The sequence below is a fragment of the Cibotium barometz genome, chromosome 54 (assembly GCF_041138505.1).
Source record: "Cibotium barometz isolate CiBa-2024 chromosome 54, ASM4113850v1, whole genome shotgun sequence".
NCBI classification, from domain to species: domain Eukaryota; kingdom Viridiplantae; phylum Streptophyta; class Polypodiopsida; order Cyatheales; family Cibotiaceae; genus Cibotium; species Cibotium barometz.
In genome coordinates, this window is record NC_141099.1 from 27,134,577 (window position 1) to 27,157,199 (window position 22,623).

A 22,623-nucleotide genomic window follows, 5' to 3' on the forward strand; every position below is an offset into this window, starting at 1 on the left:
TCCAAATGCTCAAACTAAAGGAACAAACTTATTTGTTTGGAATACGATGGTGGTTCTTCTTCAAATTGGTTGAAAAGAACGTTCTATCATCCAATTAGACGTTTTATCATCCACTTGAAAAGAACGTTTTATCATCTCCGATTAGACATTCATTGTGCCAGTGGACACTTGGCTGAGATTTGAAGTAGCTCTTATTTTTAAAATTGGCTGAGATTTATTACCGACCAATAGTAGAGATTTGGAAAATAAAAACTCGATAGATTTAAGAGCATCAAACAAGGGCTATTTTTGTCTTTATTGACTTTATTCCTAAGATTTTCGCAACTGTCGTACATGTTTCTTCCTTGTCTTAAGCACATTGGCGGTTCTTCTTCAAATTGGTTGAAAAGAACGTTTTGTCGTCCGATTAGACATGATTATTCATTGTGCCAATGCTCGAAAAGCCGAAATTTAAAAAAATTGGTTGAGATTTTAATTAGCCTTTATTTTAAAAAACAATTTTCATATATATTTTAGCTATAAAACGGACAGATAGTAAAGATTTTGAAAATAAAAATGAGATAGATTTAAGAGTTGTGCTTATTTTGGATCGATTGAAAAGTAGGTTTATTTTTTTAAACAAGGACTATAAGTTAGTACTATGTGTTGAGGTCAAAAGTTCCAAGCACGCCTATTTGTCTTTATCCACTTTATTCCTCTCTTTTCTCCTTATTTTCCATTTTTTTCCCCTCTCCAAAGAATGTACATGTTTGGGACATCGTCCACTTTAACCACTCGACTACAGCCGTTTTCTTCCTGACAACGTAGAATAATTGGCATCCGCGGTAGCGTGTTCTGCACGTTTGCCCACCCGTTCCTTTCCTATAAACCAAGCCTTTGAAAAACCTCTGAGCATGAATTAAAAATTAGTATTTCCCGTATAAAGAGGGAGGCGCGAGAGGGAGTTGTAGAGGGGCCATCAAATGGAGTGGATTTGGAGTAGTGTAGATGGGGAAGGCCTCCGTGTGTGCTTCCTCTTGCTCCCCACCGTGCTTGCCTGTGTGATGATCGGCATCGTGTGGTTCAAGAAAGCGGCCAACGCAGCCCACCATAGGTTGCCACCCGCGCCTCCAGCTTTACCCATAATTGGCCACTTGCACTTGCTAGGTAAGCTGCCTCACCAGTCCTTGTTTCAGCTGGCTAAACTGCATGGACCTTTGATGTCGCTACGCTTGGGCTCCGTCGATGCTATCGTCGCTTCAACACCTGAAACGGCAAAACAGATACTCCAAACGCACGACCAGGTTTTCGCCTCCCGCCCACGATCTGCTGCGGCCGTCCACGTTTGCTTCAACTGCTCCAGCATCGGCTTTTTCCCGCAAAGCTCATACTGGAGGTTCATGCGCCAGCTCTGTGCCACAGACCTCTTTAGCAACAAGCGCGTGGAATCTTTCAGGCCCATCCGGGTAGAGGAGGTTCATGCCCTCTTGCGTTCTGTGCGTGCGGAAAGCGCCCAGGTGGTGCACATACGCCCAAATCTGCTCGCTGCATCCAATAACATCATCTCCAAGATGGCGGTGGGGAAGCACTTATCCGAGCTAGCCCCTACCTCTCAGGCCGACCCTTCGCTCAACATCGTGGACCTTAGCAACGAGATCATGCACCTTCTTGGCGTGTTCAACCTGGGGGACTTCATCCCTATCTTGGGTTGTCTGGACCTTCAAGGCTATGAAAGGCGCATGAAGAGCGTGGGACAACGGATGAGCCGCGTCTTGCAAGAGGTGGTGGACCGTCGGCGCGACAGAAAAGCAAAGGAAGGGGAGGAGGAGGGCAGTACTGGCTCTCCTGAGGATTTGTTAGACGTGCTGCTGTCAGTCGCGGATATCAATGATACTAATATCAAGGCGGTGCTAATGGTAAAGAAAGTAATTTTTAAATTTAGAGGATGTATGGGTTAGTCCCAAGAATTGTTTCTTTTTTCCTTTCTAAATACTAGATGATCTATTAATTCCCCACATTTACTAATTGCTAAGGCTGTTAGAGTATCATGAAGATGCAAATGACACTCTCACTCTCTAAATGAATGGATTTTGATGCAGGATATGTTCATAGGAGGAATAGACACATCCTCGATCACTGTTGAGTGGGCACTTGCAGAGCTCCTTGCTAACCCGACCACCTTAAAGACACTACAAGAGGAGCTTGATAGTATAGTGGGAAAAACACGCCTTGTCCAAGAGACAGATATCCATAACCTACCTTACTTGAATGCAGTTGTCAAAGAGACTATGCGATTACATCCAGTTCTAACACTGCTACCACGTGAATCAAGTCAATCGTGTAAAATATATGAGTACATGATACCACCCAAGACCCGTACATTCATAAACGTGTGGGCAGTGGGAAGAAATGCTGATGTATGGGAGAACCCTGTACAATTTCAACCAAAGAGGTTTTTGGAAGGGAGTTGTATTCAAGTGAAACCGAATGGCCATCACTTCCAATTATTGCCTTTTGGATCGGGTAGAAGAAAGTGTCCTGCATTGACACTAGGTTTGGTGAACGTCCACATCATGTTGGCAAGCCTAGTACAAGGTTTTGATTGGGCACTTCCAGACTCTCTCACACAAGTTGATATTTCCGAGACGTTTGGATTGATTGTCAAGATGGCCTCCCCATTAGCTACCATCCCTACACCTAGGTTGCTTGCACATGTCTATGAAAGGCTTCAATAACCAAGCTATGCAATTTCTCCTCCCAATAAAGATGATGTCCTACAAGAGCTCTAAAGTATCTCTAACCTCTAAACCAAATCATGTACTTCAGCTAGATCATTGTGTAAAGAAATTTTATCTTCTTAGAGATATATTTCTAGCCTATCATGGGAATGCCTTAGCATTAGTTACTCTTTGAATGAGAGTTTAAATACTTAAAAAACTAAAGGAGATGTATTTAATATTGTTAAATGAAAGTGGTAAGACTAAGTTACACTTCCCAATCAAGCTCTAACAATTACCCATGGTCTTTATCCTAGATTTATTACTTTATACCTACTCCTTTTATGTGTCTTGAATATAATGTGATTATTTAAATAGTTAATCTAGTTATAGGTCTATTAGTTTTTTTTTCTTTTGGTTGTTGATGACACTCTTGCATGGTCATTGGTGGGTTCTCTTTTATTTTCTAAACACCTTTGCAAATAATAGAGACTCCTTTAGCCAAAATTTGGCTTATAGACTTGAAACCTATTATCCATTATGTGATGTGACCTTCCTCTCCTTTTCCCTTTTATTAGAGGAAGTAAGATTATTTATTTACCTTTTTCTTGTGTGCCAATATTTTTACCATGTCCCATTAGTAAGGTATGTTATAAGATTTAAAGGACATTTACATGCATTGTTTAAGAAAACTGTGTCATCCTTAAAAAGGAAACTTTTATGCCATATGAAGTTACCAAACTAGCGCTATTTAGAGATCAAGGCATATAAATACACCATGCATGGATGGAGAGTACGTAATGGACGACAAATACATGCAAAGCATTTGCTTTTCTTCAACCTATTGGCCTACCCATTGGAGTAGATATATCCACAAAACAATGCTTTGGTTTTAGGAACTTGTTTATTTGAACTCCAAAATTCTTACAGTAGGTGGAGTCTCTGTTGCTTTCATCAACCCCTTTGCAAGAACCAATGGTTTAGAGTGGAAAAGTTAATTTGAAACTTCCTTTGTAGACCAAAATAAAGAAAAAGGTACACTACATCTCATGGGACCATATGTCCTATCGCAGGGAGGTGGGGGGAGTAGATGTGCCCAACATTCATGTGAAAGACAAGAGTCATATTTGCAAACTAATCATTCACATTGAGGACAAGAAATTGTTGAGCTGCATAACTAAGTGCAAATTCAAAGGGATTGCCTGATAAATGGGAAGGCCTTTTCTATTCACCCCATGTAGAATCAAGCAATCGATCCATGTAACTTATGGTAAGAAGGCCTTAAACATTGTAAACAGTTTGGTCAAAGATCTCTTATAGAAGATGGATCACTTGGTGGATTCATCTAATGGTAGTCCATAGCCTAAACACATTAGAATACTACCACCATGTGACCTCTAAAACTATAATGTATGTATATCATGTTATTCAACACTACACTCTCTCTTGATCTAGATACATATATCAGCATGGTGTATAGATCTCAGGATACACACAAAGTGAAAAACAAAACACAAATTTTTTCTCAAATAAAGTGAAAAAAACACAAAGGGTGGAGGTTTGTGCTTGGTGTGTGCTCAACACATGTGATGTGTCTGATCCTGGCAGTGGTCCTTCTAAACTTGGTGGTGCATTCGACATTGCTGTAACGGTAGTGGTCTTGGGTGGCCCTTCATCCTAGCTTCTTTGTTTCTAGCGATGTAACTTCTCTAGCACATAGCCTGGTTCTAGCATGTGCTCAATGATGTCTACACCGTTAGCTCAGATAGCTTGACGATCCACGAGTTGGATCACTGCTCCTTTCTCTGCCAAAACACCCAGCGCTGCCCATGCTCCTCTAATATTATCACCCGTGGTGGCAGTTCTCGGGGCTGGAAGAGACACATAACAAAGGTCCGAAAGCTGGTTGCGCAAAGAGACACTAGAGACCAAGGTGTTGATGATCCACAATCTAGAGTCCGAAATATTACTAAAGGGGAGAGGGTTTGGGTAATAAATTCCTATGGGGCTCATAATCATAAAGTGATAAGTATAAGATGTTAGTTAACCTAAATATTCAGGGCCATTGCACCTTTATGAGGTACTTTAACATGGTTGAGAAACAGAGGGATAGGTGTAGGGGGAGTACCTTTTTGATGGGACAAGAGAAGAAGTGGGAGGATCTGAGAGGGAGAATGGCCTTAAGGGATGGGTGGGAGATGGGAGATTGGTGCTCAGATCTTAGGCATACTTATTTTAGTCTAGAATATTTTGGGTCATCCTCCATATTAGATAGGGTCTTTTTCAGTCAACAGGCTATGTGGGTTCCTCATACTCTCAAAATGGCTGACATGGATTCTAGTACTGTTCTGTCTTACCATATGCCTCTCAAATGGGGATGGCAAATAATGGGTTGCAAAGAAGTTGAGTTAAACTAGTTTCCTACTAGGAAAATAAGGGTAAAGAATTTGTTGCTTAAGGATGAACTATTTATTAGACAAAATGAAGTGGCAATTGCGACTCAAGAGGATCAGAGAAACTATACAGGGCTCCTGGAGAATTTTTGCCAAGGAAATGCAGGGTATAATCAGAGGGGTTGGGAAATTAAGAGCTAAGGAAAAATAACAGGAAAGGAAGGGAGGAGTGATCTTATAGAAACTCTGTAGAAAGAGAGGCAGGTTGGGAAGTTAACTGCAGAGGTAACTACTTTATATTTCAAGTGTCAAGCTGTTTTGAAGAGTGAAGACGAGAAATGTACCAAGAGAGAGGAAATTAGATACAAATGAAAAATCTTTAATAACAAAAGGAAGCGTGATGGGTATCTTTTTAAGCTGATTGAGGGGAAGATGGGTAAGGAGGTTATGGGTAGAGTTCTAGATAAAAATGGCCAAGAGATAGAGGGGATTAGGTTAATAGCCAAAAAATGGGTAGAGTGTTTGGGCTTAACTCTCAGTCTCAAAGAGGATTATTCAGCCATAAGATTTTGCATTGAGACCAAATTGCTAGAAAAAATTAGCAATAGATTCCATCCTGATAGGGCTAAGTGGTTGGAGATAGATATTCGGATAGATGAATGCTGGGATCCCTTCTAAAGCTGGGAAGGGAGAAATCACCTTGGTGGGGATGGACTGTCTGTAGAGTTCTTCATTTCCTTCTGGCATCTTAATGTAAAATTTACGGAGAAGCATTCACATGACATGCAATTTGGATAAGGATCTGAAGGAAGGGTTCGTGATACTCATTCCTAAACAAGATTCTTGTGATAGATTCTCGGGGGGGTTCACTTGAAAAAAATTTAGTGTACCACGTGCGATCAAAAGGAGGGGTATTTTAATTCAAATTTTAGAAAAATTTTAACAAGATTACAATAACAGGAGGGGTATTTTAATTCAACTTTAAAAAAAAATCCATTAGTTCATAAGTAAAGGGGGGTGGTTTTATTGCGAGAAAATTTTTAGTTAAGGGGTTTTTTAAATGCCCCTTGAACGCAAGTGATACGCACTGCCCATTACAAAATTCTAGCCAAAATCATTGCCATCAGGATCATTCCTTCTTTGCAAGAGGTCATCTCTAATTTAATACATAATATTTTGTGTGGTTAATTTTACAAAATGTGATTTAAAATGTGATAAAGTGTTTTACAAAATGTGGTTAATTTTACAAAGTGATAAAGTGTTTTACAAAATGTTATTAAAGTAGTGTTTAAAATGTATTTAAAAAGAAAAAGGAGGAAAGAGACATGTGGACACATCTCTCCTCCATTCTTTCTTTGTTTTATTTTTGCAAACAGTCCACTGTTATATCTGCATGTGGCTATACACACTGCTATATGTGTGGTTATAGCTAACCAAGTATGTAATCGCATGAATTTTTTTCCCATAAATAGATTCTTTTAAATTTGCACAGGTATGAACACGACAATGCTCTCCATGTATTGTAGTGAAATTCCCTCCTTGATATTTTTCAAATTCCCAAATTAATAGGAGCACACCTTTCCTCGAACCTCCAAATTGTCTTCCAAACTTCCAAATTCTTACCACATGGCAACTTCATGAAACTCTTTCTTTATATAATATATGTATATAGAGATATAAATAGATATAGAGATGTCTTTTATCTTTTCTTTACAATGAGAGTGAGAACGAGAGTGATACCTACATGTTGAAGTTATAGAGATATAGAGATGTCTTTTGTATCACAATGAGAGAGAGAAAGAAAGAGATACCTACACATTGAAGTTATAGAGATATAGAGATGTCTTTTGTCTTTTCTTTACAATGAGAGAGAGAGAAAGAGAGAAATACCTAGACATTGAAGTTTTCATCATGAAGCTCACCTTTTATATATATCTCTCTATTTATAGAGATATATAGATGTGTTTTGTCTTTTCTTTACAATGAGAGAGATAACTACATGTTGAAGTTTTCATCATGAAGCTCACCTTTTAAGATGGAGGCCCCAAGAAAATCATTAGGTAAGAAGGGATAGCTCTCCTCTCTAAAATTGATATGATTTGAGATGAGAAAACTTAAATTTAAGAAAGTGGGAGAGTGAATATCGCCCCTTTCACCTTTGGTTCACTCCCTCCTCTCCTTTGGCCACGTGGAAGGGGAGATGTCTAGAGAGAGTGACACATTGCAAGGGAAAAAGTCTATGCCTAATATAATAGATATATATATTAAATTAAAAACTAAATAAATAAATCAAAGTAAAAAACTTAAAGAAGTAGTCACAAGCGGATCGCTTTGTGACGTCTGCACATTGCATCGAAACATAGTTATGTTGGTACTCAAAATGTTTGGAATAGGTCATCTGAGTATCCGCACATGAACGGAATCACTAAAACAGGCCGTTTGTGAGAATTGACCTCCAATCCTCTAACTTTCTTCTTGGAGCATCTGAACTTGATGCAAAACATCAAGTTTTGTGGTAAAGTTGATGTTTTGCATAAATTTTGAGGCAAAACATCGAGTTGTGTGGAAATGTTGATGTTTTGCATAACGTTAATACAAAACATCAAGTATTGTAAAAAAGTTGATCTTTTGCATAGAAAGTTGATGTTTTGAATATAAAGTTATTGTTTTACATCAACTTGATGCAAAATATCAAATTTTCATAAAAGTTGATGTTTTTTATCAAGTTGATGAAAAATATCAACTCTTAGAAGTTCTTACTCAGCATTAAGTTGGCCGCAAATATTGTAGCTAAAACATCCTTACTATGTGTAGTAACCAATAGGATTTGAACCTAAGTCCCTACCTGATATTTTACAAAAAAGTATTTTGAAAAGTATCATTTTTTGTTTCTTAAAGTGAGCTTTTTCATGATTTCTAAATTCATTCAATAACTAAAATTACCATTTAACCCTTTTTTGTCACATTAAGGATACATCCTTTTTAAAAATGAGTGTAATTATTTTTCAAAATTAAACAGCTTATTCATGATATTTTAAAATTTTTATATATGTAATGAACTCTTTTTAAAAAAGTATTTATTATAAATTAAGAAATTGTGATACTCAAGAGCTTCAAAATAGATTTTAATACTACTCTCATCAAGAGCCAAAATACGGTTTTATAATAAAGATAATAACTGTATCAAGATAATGCTTTTGTAATATAATCATATAAATAGTTTTTTATAGTTGCATTCTATAGCACATCCTCAATCATGTTAACATGGCAAATGACCCAAGGAGTCTAAGCTTCAAGTACACACATTGAAGGAAAAAAATATATTTGTGGATAGTGAAGAAGAGGATGCCTCGTCTACCTTCTCAGGGAAAGGCATATCAACTAGTGATGATGTAGCAATGATTATGAAGAACCATAACTATGCCATAAGCTATATGTTTAGAAAATAACTTCTTTTTACAGTTGTATCATTTTTTTAATGGATTGAAGATGGAAATAATAAGCATTATCTCTAGTTTGGCATCTCAATTATAATCTCAAAAAGTAAGCAAAACGAAGTCTTTTTTTTTATGTCAATTTTTGTAAGAAACGTATAAAGTGTCTAAAATATTATCATTTTTTGGCAGTGTTGCAATAGACCACCTTTTTCAAAAGAGGTAAAAAACTGAACTTTTTTAATGAAATCTTTGAAAGATGCCAAATGTTTCTTGTTTTCAGAAAATATTACCTATTTTGTCTGTAGCAACGGTGTTAGAGGTTGAATACAAAGCCTTAACCACCTTAGCTTGTGAAGCTATATGGTTGAAAACATGTTTACACAAACTTGGCCTTTATGTAGTCGATGGTCCTACTCCTTCTCTTTGTGATGCCATATCAGCTTGAAGCCTTAGCCAAGAATCCAGTTATGCATCAAAGGACCAAGCATATTGAAGTAAGAGAACATTTCATCAGGGAGAAGATACACTCATAGATTACATAGCATTACAACATTGCAACACCAAAGAGAATGTTGTAGACATCTTCACTAAAGACTTAAGCAAAGAGCTCTTCTTCAAATTTAGAGCAGGCCTTGGCATGATGGAGTTTCCCTTAAGGGAAGGTGTTTGAAGAGTAAGAGAAGGCTCCACAGTTTCTCCATGCTTGGAGCCAGGAAAGGCTCAATAGTCTTTCACAGAATAACATGTTTTAGATTTTTTATTTTGTAGGTTTGATTGAGCTTCTATCGAAATTCGCTATCAGAGTCAGTTGACTAAATGAGCTCCTGTTGGAGTTATCTTCGGACATGTAAAGTCTATCAGAGTCACTCAGCCAGTTTTGAGCATGGAGGTAGAGTCATCACCCTGCAGGGCGACCGTACTGTCCCTCCCACACCACTTATTTCCTCCATGGAGCTGTGTACAGTGGTCCGCAGAGACCAGATAGCAGAGGTATATGCTTGTTACCCTCTTTTGAATTCTGTTTCCGTAGATGAAACAATAAATGATGTTTGCGTAGACAAACAAGAAAAACAAAATAACCTTGGAGGAGACCCACTGTTTGAAAACCCTGTTTGGCATGCATGTGATTCAAACAAGAAAAAATCCAAGGTGAATGAGACATTAAAGAAAAAGTACGTAGATACTTTAACGAATTTATTAGAGGAATTTCAGGATGTTTTTCCTGATGGTTTACCACCATTAGGGAAGTAGACCATGGCATCGACGTTATGCCAGGATCAAAACCTATAAGCAAACCTGCTTATAGATTAAGCCACTCCGAGGCACAGGAGGTGGAAAAACAATTAACGGAATATTTGAACAAAGGCTTTATTCGGCCTAGTTCAAGTCCGTGGGCATCGCCTATTCTTCTGGTGAAGAAGAAAGATTGATCTATGCGGATGTGCATAGACTATAGGGCTCTTAATCAGATAACGATTAAGAACAAGTATCCGATGCCACGAATGGATGAGTTGTTTGATCAACTCTATGGATCGAGATACTTCACAAAAATAGACCTGAGATCTGGGTATCATTAGGTTAGAATAAAAGCAGAAGATGTTGCAAAGACAGCATTTAGGACCCGTTTCGGGCATTTTGAGTTTTTGGTTATGCCATTTGGGCTAACCAATGCTCCAGCGACGTTTATGACGCTGATGGACAGTATTTTACGTCCATATCTCGGAAAATTCATAGTAGTTTTCCTAGATGATATTCTTGTGTACAGTAAGACACAGAAAGAACACATAGAGCATTTGCGTCTAGTGTTCGAGTTGTTGCGAGAGCACAAACTATTTGCAAAGAAGAGCAAATGTGAATTTTTTGAAATAGAAATTGACTATCTTGGCCATATTATATCCGCCGATGGTACGCGGATGGAGCCAGAAAAAGTAGAGGCTATTCTTAAATGGCCAGCGCCGAAGAATCTCGAGGAACTGCAGATTTTTCTTGGCATGTCGGGGTTCTACCGACACTATGTGAAGGACTACGCGAAGATCGCAGTCCCGTTGACTGACCAGTTACGGTCAAAAACAAAAAACATTAGTTGGGGGGATGCCCAACAGAAGAGCTTTGACAAGATCAAGGTGACCGTAGCAGCTGCACCTGTTTTGACAATTGTCGATCCGAATGAGCCGTTTGTTTTGGAAACAACCGCTAGTAATGAGGCCATTGGGGCCGTACTTATGCAAAGGGGACGCCCAATTGCATTTGAAAGTAAAAAGTTAGATCGTGCGTAGCATAACTACTCGGCTTACGAGAGAGAGTTACTAGCGATAGTTCATGCACTGAAAAAGTGGAGACACTATTTATATGGTGCCACTTTTGAGGTCCGAACGGACCATGAAAGTCTGAAATGGCTTTCAACTCAAAATGAACTGAAGGGTAGAAAAGCTCGGTGGGCGGAGATTCTACAGGAGTTTGACCTTCAGATACGTTACCAGAAAGGTAAGTATAACGTGGTGGCAGATGCACTTAGTCGCATGCCACAGATTAATGAACTTAGTTTCACAGTCTTCAAGAATGATTTCTTGGAGTCCCTACGTGGTTTATGTGAGCACGATCCATCTTTTACAGAGGTCTGGCGCGCTGTACGCGTACGCACTTCTTCACAGATGCGACCACCTCCCTCGTTGGCACATATTGCTAGTCCGGAGAGACTGGCCGAAGGTGCAACGGGAAGGGAAGCGAGAGTTAGTCCGGAGAGACTAGCCGTGTCTTCTGGGTATAGTTTGGAACCGGAGAGTTCTGACGTAGGCCCTTCATCACCTTTGACTGCCACGGCTTCAAAGGGGAGTGATAAACTTCGTTGGGGGGAGAAATATGCTAATTACTCCATTGACGACGGGTACTTACTCTACAAGGGTAGAATATGTGTACCAACTATTGGTGACTTTTGGGCCCAAATTCTTAAAGAAAGTCATGATAGTCCAAGTGCGGGTCATCCCGGGATTCAGAAGACCTATGCACTAGTAAAAAGACAGTTTTATTGGCCTAGTTTGTTTAAGGACGTCCAGACTTATGTGCTGAAATGCAATAAGTGCCAGGTCAATAAACATGAACGTCTTAAGGTTGGAGGACTACTCCATCCGCTGGAGATTCCTCAAGGGAAATGGGAAAGCATTTCCATGGATTTCATTACTGGTTTACCCAAGACGAGTTGAGGGAATGACTCGGTGTGGGTGGTAGTGGACAGGTTAACTAAAATGGCAAAGTTTATTGCCACGAAGAAAACTGTTAAAATGCCAGAGTTGGCAAAACTCTTTATTGAACATCTCTACAAGCTATATGGCCTGCCCGCAGATATAGTGTCGGATAGAGATAGAAAGTTCAACAGTCATTTTTGGAGGGAAGTCTTCAAAAAGATGGATACTACTCTGAGTATGAGTACGGCAGATCATCCGGAGTCTGATGGTCAAACTGAAAGAGTTAACCAAATTCTAGAGGCTATGTTGCGTTCTTATGTTAGTAAGAAGCAATCTAATTGGGAAGAGTACTTACCCTTACTAGAGTTTGCCTATAACAGCTCCAAACACTCAGCAACTAGATTTACACCATTCATGTTAATGTATGGATTCCAGCCGAGATCTCCAATGGCTGTAGGCCTAGAAAAGGAGAAGATTCAATCGGTCAAGGATTTCCTTGAAGATATGAATGATATGCTCAGAGCCGCACGTGAGAGCATTCGTAGCGCTCAGGATCGCGCTAAAACTTATGCGGATAAAGGACGAAGAAAGGTGACCTTTGCAGAAGGTGACTTTGTATTCCTCAAGGTTCCTGCACAGTCAGAAACCATGAAAACGGGAAAGTGTGATAAACTTTCTCCGAGATATTGTGGTCCTTTTAAAATCCTTAAGAAGATTGGGGACGTAGCATATAAACTTGAGTTACCGGAGAGTTCTCAAGTCCATCTTGTCTTCCATGTCAGTAAACTGAAGAAATCAGTTCACGGGTTGGAGAACGCAGTTTCTCCAGAGATTTTGGTGGACTTGATAGAGCCACCAAAGATACCACATGAACCTGAAAAGATTCTACAGTATCGTGATAGACAAACCCGACATAAAGTGTACCAGGAAGTACTTGTTAAATGGACTGATAGGGATGAGGAGGTATCAACCTGGGAACGCCGTAGTGCAATTTCCAAAAGGTTTCCCCAGTTTGTTTTCGAGGACGAAAACTCTTCTTAAGGGGGGGGTAATGTCACGTAGGCTGTAATGCCTGTGACCGACGGCAGACCGGATGGCCATGTCCGGGGTTCAGTGGGAGGGGACGCCCATGCAGAGTCATGGGCGGCCAGGCTAGTGTGGACGGCAGGCCACACACTATATAGCCTGGGGGATGAGGGGCAATCCTCATTCTTCCTCTATGGTGGCTGGGTGGTGAGCCAGAGGCCGTCCCCTCTCGTGGTAACGCCCGTAGCAGCGTTACGGATATCTAACACAAAGAATTGCAAGAATGCATCCAAAATCCTAAAGCGGCACTATCCACATGTTTTTTCAGTAGGCTGTAATACTCATAGTTTGAATCTTGTATTAGAAGATTGGTATAAAAGTGATGATACCAAATGGTTTGCCTCAATCATCAACACTGCTCGTCGCTAGCTTGTGAGATTCATGCTCAAGAGACAGAGAGTGTTAGATATTTTTTGACCTCGCATGTCAGTTATGTTAAAGCTTCCAGCGGAGACTAGGTTTTGCACTCACTTTTACACTTTTGAGTCTCTTCTTCGAAATAAAGATGGAGTTTGCGAAACATTTACATGCATGACATTTCATGACTGGGAGAGCACTCAACCTGAAAAAGTGAAAGAGAAAATCAAAGTCTTGAAGGCAGCGCTTACGAGAAGAAGTTGGTGGAACAGTGTGATGGATGCATACCATGTAATGATGCCTGTTATGTATGCCATATGAAATCTTGATCAAAGAGCGTCTAAACTCAGGAAAGCATGGATGCAATGGGTGGACTGTCCAACGGAGTTTGGAGTGTCTTGAGAAATTAGAGCATTCAATGGTGGAAAAGCAATGGCGTGTACCATTCTCCAGTAGACAAAGAAAAGTCCTATTGAAGTACTTCCATGCTAGATGGATTGGAGCGCATTCACCACTACACAGTGCTACTTACATGCTAGATCTTGAATACTGGAATATGGATTTGATGTCCAACATTGAGGTGGTTCAAAATTTTTATAAAGTGGTAAACACTTTTTATAATAATGTTGATGATCGTGTAAAGTGCATAAAGGAGATGATTTCATTTCGATTGAAAGAGGGTTTATTTTCCAACTCCCTTGTTCAACAAATGGCTAAAGAGTAGCCTGCATGGAAGTGGTGGATGATGAATGGTGGTGAGCACTATGCTTTATTGCGCAACCTTGCGATGAAGGTTCTAAGTCAGTGCTCTTCAAACTCAGGCTCTGAAAGAAACTGGAGCATGTACAAATATATCCACAGTACTATTCGCAATCGACTTCTTGCATATCAAGCAGACAAACTTGTTTACATGTATTACAATGAAAAGATCTTGCGAGACATTGAAAGCGAAGAGTATGAAGAAGATATGCCCAGATGGATGTACGATTGTGATGATGTGGTAGACGAGAACTTTGATGTTGGACGACGTACATCGTGCACTAGCCTTGAGATAGAAGACAATTTGGACATTGACTTAGATGAGCTTAATTTAGCAGAAGAGAGGGTAAATGGTGAAAGAATTTTGGAGCAAGATACTGACATAGAGGAAGAAGCCATTTCATCAATTTCATAAAAAATACTTGTACAAATGATTGTATTTGGAGAAATTATCAATACAAAAGTAGGATTTATGTCTTTCTTAGCTTTCATCTTGAAATAAATTGCGAATTGCACTAGGAGTTACATCTAAAGGTCCTGGTGGTTTATATTCGCTAGCCATGCCGAACACTATATAAATACCTTGATTTATTGGGACACTGCACAATGCACATGTGGAAATACTTTGCATGTGCCTCACTAAACATATTAAGTGGTAGTAGAGTTGATGCTTGAGATAATCGTACAGCTTCTTTCTCCTTCTCTGCTAGCTGTGCCCCTAAGCTTTCTTTGACCTTGTTTAACTCCAATCCAGCGCCCTCCACCATGAGAGCAAGTTCCTCCCTTGTGAATATCACTGTCTCTTCACGTATGTCGTGGGTGCTAACAGTGGCCTCTCTGGAGGCGAAGTCCACTGGAGTTTCTAGGATAAATTGTGCATATAGTATCTTAGCACAATAGAGTGGAGCGTCAGTGTGTTATGGAGAGGACCACCGTACACCTCCAAGAAAATGCACTCGGCATTAATTTTGATATCATTATGAGTTCTTCCATCTTCCCTTCTTAATCTCGCCATCTAGACATGGCCATATTTCCTTGATCATCTCTGTGGTTACGCGTTTATTTATGTCTTTCCATTGGACATAAGTAGGATTTGTCCATTTCGACAACCTGCATGCTGTTCTCGTAGCTTCACGGGTTGTCAGTCCATGTGCAAGGGCCTTCATTCGCTCATATGCCTTCTTGGCTAACTCTTGATGCTCGTTTGCTTGTGCTTCTGCCATATCTGCATGAACGTAAATGACTTTAGGATTTTAATGAACTATAAAGATCAACGTAAGATAAATTGACCATTACCCTCAAAAACTTAAAGTTTAACACCACGAGATGAGATATGAATTGCAAAGACTCAATGAGAAATATCCACTTGACTCAAAGAATATTTCAAACAATGCGCGCACATCAAATTTTTAAGAGAAAACATAAACTTTTAAAAACACCACAAGAGGAGAGAGAGATTGCAAAGACTCAATGAGAAAATATTTCAAACAGTGCGCACATATCAAATTTTGAAGAGAGACAAACAAAGAGCCATTCTTGAAACTAAATCTCCTGATACTGTTAAATTACAAAATTGGGGTGAATGACACCGATAGCTCTACAAGAGGACGTTGTGCCCTCGCCGGGTCAGTATTTAGTGATCTAAAAAATTCAGCTACTTGCAAAACAGATTTTTGCTCGTCGCTCCTCGCGATTAGGTAGACACATCCAATTTTTGACTCTATAAATAATAGTATCCATGGTAACTTTGTCGTAAGAACTATTGTCCATCCACAACTCTTGTCCTTTCTGCCAAAAGTCATATAAAACTTGTAATAAATACCCTAAAGCAAAAACATCAGATGCAGGAGTGTATGCATCTGCCAAAAACGGATCAAAAATCTTTAGGTTTATCCACGACCGTTTATTTCGCTTTGTGTCTGCACAGGAGACCGCCTCTGCCACCTTCTCAGGTTCTTGTCTACTTCAAATACAAAATTGAGAGACATCTGCTTTTTGGGCACTCTCAGGAGCAGTAACCCCCAATCGATAATACCTACGTGTGGCTTCAACTCTTTTGTAAAATCCAACACTACATTGAATGGATGTAGGTCGGTATGTACAATTCCTGCCAAATGTGCTGCCGCTAGGCCTTCCACCACCAGGGCATGCATAATATGTGGCATGGTTATTACTATTTGTTTTATTTTAGAAAGCTCTAGATGACTTAAAGGAATATTATTAGGTGGGGGTTTTCTCCATCCTCGATCCAAATGGAAAATTGCTCTGGTGAACTCACTGAATCTGAAGGGGACCTTCAGAAGAGTATCACCAAGCGAGCCGCCATTATAGTATGGGAAAATAGTGATCCAAGGAGATTCTTTTGTGAAGACAATACACCTGACAATTGATGGGTGTAGAACCTGCATGCCCTGCTCTTCCTGGAAGCTCTCAAACTTAGCACCGCCCTTTCCTTTGTAGTGCTTTCCGCAAAAAGTAATGTGCTCTGGCAAAAATGATATACCTCTAACTGTATACTCTTTTACTGTGCCAAAAACACCAGAGCATATTGTTCGCCCTTCGACCAGAGCCTCCTGCGGGATGCCAATGAGGTGTGTGCACATAGAATTGTAGATTGTGCGATTAATGGCACCCGTCCCACTCGCATCTGGCTGGCTGGACGTTGCAGCAATGTCCTGGGTAATGCGCACTCTTTTGGGGAGTGTCTCTGCATCCAGCGCCTTCATGCGCTTGCTCTTGGCTCTTTGCTCGCTCCATACAGCGTCCCATAACTGTAGACGATGCATATTAGCTTCAGGCGGGGCAGCATCTCTAAGATCATTGCATGCTACATGCATGCTCCCCAAAATAGTTCGTGTTATATGTTGATGGTTGAAGTCTGCTATCTTTTGTCTATCAAGCAACTCAGCATTTCCTCTGCTTCGAAGTCGACGCTGTGCATTTTCCCATATCTGCTCTAATAGATCTCGCATGAGTATCTCAGACTCATTGATCTTTTTGACGATGTCTTCTGAACATTGTGACACTGCGATGACTGCTGCAATGCGAATTGCTCGTAGAACGATTTTACGCTCTTCAGGGGAAAGCATGGTGGTCGTCTTTGTAAATCTAGAAAATATTCACTAAACACAACAAAAACGGAATATCAAACAACATTACTGAAATCAACATCAAGCAATACATCATTGAACGTGAGAGAACCGCAACAAGTGTATCATTACTTATCAATGATCAAACAAAAATGGAATATCAAATAATATTACTGAAATCAACATCATGCAATATATCATCAAACGTGAGACAACCGTAACAAGTGTATCATTACTTATGAATGATTAAACAAAAATGGAATATCAAACAATATTACTAAACTCAACATCATGCAATACATTATCGGACGTGAGACAACCGCAACAAGTGCATCATTACTTATCAATGTTCATCGAACGTGAGACAATCGCAACAAGTGTATCATTACTTATTAATGATCGAACAAGTGCATCAGACATAAGCTTCTATACATAATCACTAGAGAGCATCATGAGAGAGAGAGAGGGGGGGAGGAAGAGAGAGAGAGTCGTTGACAGATAGAGAGAGAGGGAACATTAGATGACATTTTCAATAGTTTTGTGAGTTCCCAAAGAGAGGAAAATAATGTTTAGTATTGTTTTATATTTTAAGAAAATAGAGAGAGAAAAGGTAATTTATTAGGGATTATGTATATTTTAAGAGAAAAAAAAGAACTCCTCATCTACACACCTATCGTGATAGAGAGAGAGAGAGAGAGAGTTGTGAAGTGTATCATGAGAGAGAGAGAGAGAGTTGTGAAGTGTATCGAGAGAGAGAGAGAGAGTTATGAAGTGTATCATGAGAGAGAGAGAGGGGGGACGAAGAGAGAGAGAGAAAGAGATATTCATTTTTGCGAGTCACGACATCATGAAATTAAACTTAAAGACAATATGATGTAAACTTTAATCCATGAAATACTCATGCCGCGTTACCAACCAAGTATCGCATGGATCACACACAATAAAAACAATACAAGCCGCATCAAGCAAATTTACGACATTTTTCCGACCGCGTTAACAATCAAATGCCACAGTATGCAAAAAACAATATATGCACTAGCGGACGACACCAACTTGCTGCGTTAACGACAAAATGTCGCCCGAATATATGGGAATACGAATAGGATACGGACATACACTCGCGGCGTTACCGACCATATGTCCGCATTTGACAAAGGGAAGGGAAGGGAAGGTGACATCGCTATAACGATACTATGCTTGCCGCGTTACCGACTAGTACCGCTACGGCGTGCCATACTTACCATAGGACACAAACCAGCCGCATTACCGACTATGTGCCCCACGATAAGCACCATTTCAAAGAATGGCCTTACACACACACACACCCCTCGTGTGGCGGACCACCCACATGCGACCATGGGCGGCTGCCCGCACGAACATACACACACCCACACACACCCACACACACACACACCCACAACTGTCATTACCTATGTATACTATCAGCCAATGAACTCCCAAAGGGCCCCCCCGGGCTCGTATATATATAAAAATGTAGCCCGCCGGGCTAAATGACGACCTCGGCGAGCCCGTCGGGGTTTTAAAATTCTCGGCGGGACCGTCGGGTATTGCAAAAATCCCGGTGGGATTTCAGCCGGTGACCAGGGAGCCTCCCACCAGCTTTTTTGGGAACATGTTAACATGTTAACATGTTAACATGTTAACACATGTTATTAACAAAAAAAAAATTGTGATCATGTGAATATAAAATCATTGTGTGACACTCGGTAAGGGGTGTGCAGCTATAACCACACATATAGCACTCTGCATATCCACGTGCACTTATAGCAGTGGATTGTCTGCAAAAATAAACAATCATAATTTTAAACACTAATTAATGATATTTTTAAAAAACACTTAATAATTTAAAACATTAATTAAAATAAACCACACAAAATATTATGTTTTAAATTAGCCACACAAAATATTATGTATTTAAGTAAATATGTACAAAGGCTTGCTATTGTTTGATTGATCCTTTCATATTATGAAGTTGGTGGAAGAACCCTTGGTCATGCCCCACAAGTAGTTGTATCCAAAATAATTTCAAATTGTGATAAGCAACTTAGGGTTCCATATAGTCCACTAAAGCCCACAGCTACACTGGCCCAGTGCCATAGGGATTCCCATGCTTGTATGATGCACTTGCCACAACATCAACCCGCTAGCTAGAAGGCCAAAGTTCAAATGATAGACGAAGTAGCCAAGTCAATTGCACATGTGGCATTCAAGATTTCATAGTGGATGGGTAAATAATTCTCCACCCTTGCTTGCTCGCTCAAGTTTCAAGTGTACAGCCACAAGCTTCACTAGGAATACTAAAAAACACAAAAACACAACAAAATATAACAAGAACAGTCAAACACAACTAAAAGCATGAACCTACACACATTTGCATGTGCCACATTTGCACTTGCCCGTTTACACCTTCCCATTTTCATGCTCACATGCACACATGTGTGCGCACACCTTTTCACTTCATGCACACAGATGTACACCACAATGCATACATGCACACTTGCGTCCGTGTGTACACGTATTCACTTGTGCATGCATACACACACTTGCATACACATGCACGTTCACATGCACTTTACATCCCATTCAGTCGTGCATTAACTTTTCCCCTCGTGTGTACAGGCATTATCTCGTGCACGCATAACACACTCTTGCACACACACATGTGTGTTCACATGTACCTACACACATTTGCTTGCACGTGCACATTCACTTGCACATTTACACCTTTCCATTTGTGCATGCGCACACCCACACATGTGTGCACACACCTTCTCACTTCATGCACACATGCATGCCACATTGTATACATGCACACTTGCATCTGCTTGTGCACACACTCTCTCCCTCGTTTGTACATGCATTCACTTGTGCACACACACACACACACACACACACACATGCATTCACAAACACTTCACACCCCATTCACTCATGCGTGCACGTACACCACACCCATGCCTTCGGCCACATGTGCACACATACAAATTCACCACATTGTCCTAGTTGAATGTGCATGCACCCTAACATAATTGCTCATTTACTTCCATACACATTGGTACGTGCACACACTCACCTTTGGCACACACACACATGCACATTAACATTGAGATTCATACCTTAGCTCTCATGCACATGCATTCGCGTACGTGCCTATGCAACATTGCCCAAACATACCCACACACAAGCACACGCCCTCATATGCACACATTCACTTATGCGCCCACACATCACAATTTCACACATTCACACATGTGCATCTTTACCCCTCCCCGTACAGAATTGCACTTAATATCTTGTGCTCTGACTCATCCTTCTAAGTTGTGCATGTAGATAGATGCACATGCCATGCGTACACACATCTCCGCCGCATAGGAACAAATTTGACCCTCCCTTAAATAAGTTTAAAAACCCCTGATTAAAAATTTTCCTTTTTGGTTAATAGTCATTTTTCCCTCTTACTTTCATCATCCTCCCCGCTTTCCCCTTTTCTAAATTAAAATTTTACTCCCAGTGAGGGTTAATATTCATCTTAATTTTACTCCCAGTAGTGATGGTTAATATTCATCTTAATTTTACTCCCAATGATGGATAATATTCATCTTTTTCCCTTACTTTCATGCCTCCCTTCCCCCCCCTTTTGTTTTTTAATTTTCTTCTATCCTTCTTTAAAAATTCCCTCGAGGTTGTTTTCTCTATTGCTTTTATTCTTTTTATTTTTATTTTTTCCTTTATATTCATTATTTTATTTTTAATTTATTATACCTTTTTTTCCTTCTTTTTCCTTCTTTAAAGAATTAAAAATATCACCGTATTTATTTTATTTTCTCCACTATTTATTATTATTATTATTCTTTCCCCTTTCAATACAAATAATGGTGGCTTCTTGTTCCATTTTCTTCCTTTCTTTTTTAATATTTTTTTCAAATTTTTTTTCTTTTTTCTTCTTGTTCAAATTTTTTACTTTTATTTATTTATTTAGTTTTTAATTTAAACTTTTAATATATATCTATCTATTATATTAAGTATGGTTTTTTTTCCCTTGCCATGTGTCACTCTCTCTATCGACCTGCCCTTTCACATGGCCAAAGGAGAGGAGGAAGTGAGCCAAAGGAGAAAGGGGACATATTCACTCTACTCCTCTCTTAAATTTAAATTTTCTCATCTCAATATCAATTTTTGAAAGAAGAGCTATACCTTCCTATGTAATGATTTTTTTGAGGGAAAACATAGGGGTCTCCATCTTAAAAAGGGGAGCTTCATGATGAAAACTTCAAGGTGTAGTTATCTCTCTCATTGTAAAGAAAAGGCAAAACACATCTCTCTCTCTCTCTCTCTCTCTCTCTCTCTCTATTTATATATATATATATATATATTATATATATATATATATACATATATATATAAAAGGTGAGCTTAATAATGAAAACTTTAACGTGTACATATCTCTCTCTCATTGTAAAGAAAATACAAAAGACAAAAGATATCTCTATATCTCTATAACATCAACATGTAGGTATATCTCTTTTTATCTCTCTCATTGTAACAAAAAGACAAAAGACATCTCTATATCTCTATTTACATATTATATAAAGGAATTTTGACTTTCACAAAGCGGCCATGTAGCAAGAATTTGGCGGTTCGGGAGGCAATTTGGAGGTTCAAAGAGAGGTATGCTCCTATTTCTTTGGGAATTTAAAAATATCAAGGAGGGAATTTCACTACAAGACATGGAGAGAATAGTCGCGTTCAAAGCCGTGTAAATTTAAAAAAATCGATTGATGGAAAAAACCTTAACATGGCTATATTTGCGATATACACTTGGCTAGGGAAGTGTAGCTATTGCTTCATATAAAACCATAAATATAGTAGCATGTATAGCCATGCATAGCTATAGGCGCTATGCCTATGCTCCCTATACAAGATTGTGACACCAATGGTGGTGGGACTTGCTTCTCGGGTGGATTTGTGATACTCTTCTCATCACTCCTATAAGTAAATTAAAATAAATAGTTATTAGATGTTGAAATAACTAGTATAATGTACAAAACATACTTCATACCAATGTTGACGAGCGATAGCTATAGCCGCTATGCCTATGCTCCCTGTACAAGATTGTGACACCAATGGTGGTGGGACTTGCTTCTCGGGTGGATCTGTGATACTCTTCTCATCCCTCCTATAAGTAAATTAAAATAAATAGTTATTAGATGTTGAAATAACTAGTATAATGTACAAAACATACTTCATACCAATGTTGACGAGCGATGACTTTGTTAAGAGTCCTTGGTGACATCACTATGCCACCCCTCTGTACCTCTCCTCTTTGTCCTGTACAACTGACCAACATTTTGATTCTATTGTGGATGGGCTAATCCCTAAAACCCTACCCTAGTACTAAGGAGCTCATAACAATTCATATAGTGCAGTGAGTGTTAAGCTTAGGTTCCACACTCAGCACAGGTGACTTCTATTCACTATCTTGTTCACTCTCAGTAGTAGCTACATAGAAGACAAGCTTGGATAATGATCTAGGCAGATGTCTATGGTAGATGAGATCCAAGTAAATAAATAGCTCGTGTACCGACTGTAGACGACTCGTGATC

General features: G+C 39.5%; 1 protein-coding gene across 1 annotated transcript; it reads left to right on the top strand.

Annotated features, from left to right (window-relative positions):
• The first annotated feature begins 891 nt into the window (after positions 1 to 891).
• On the top strand, positions 892 to 2,972 carry LOC147607996 (cytochrome P450 93A2-like). The gene is made up of 2 exons (XM_086789906.1): positions 892 to 1,895; positions 2,079 to 2,972. The coding sequence occupies exons 1-2, from the start codon at positions 963 to 965 to the stop codon at positions 2,712 to 2,714; spliced, it is 1,569 nt and encodes a 522-aa protein (XP_086646032.1). The 5' UTR covers positions 892 to 962; the 3' UTR covers positions 2,715 to 2,972.
• Positions 2,973 to 22,623: the final 19,651 nt, after the last annotated feature.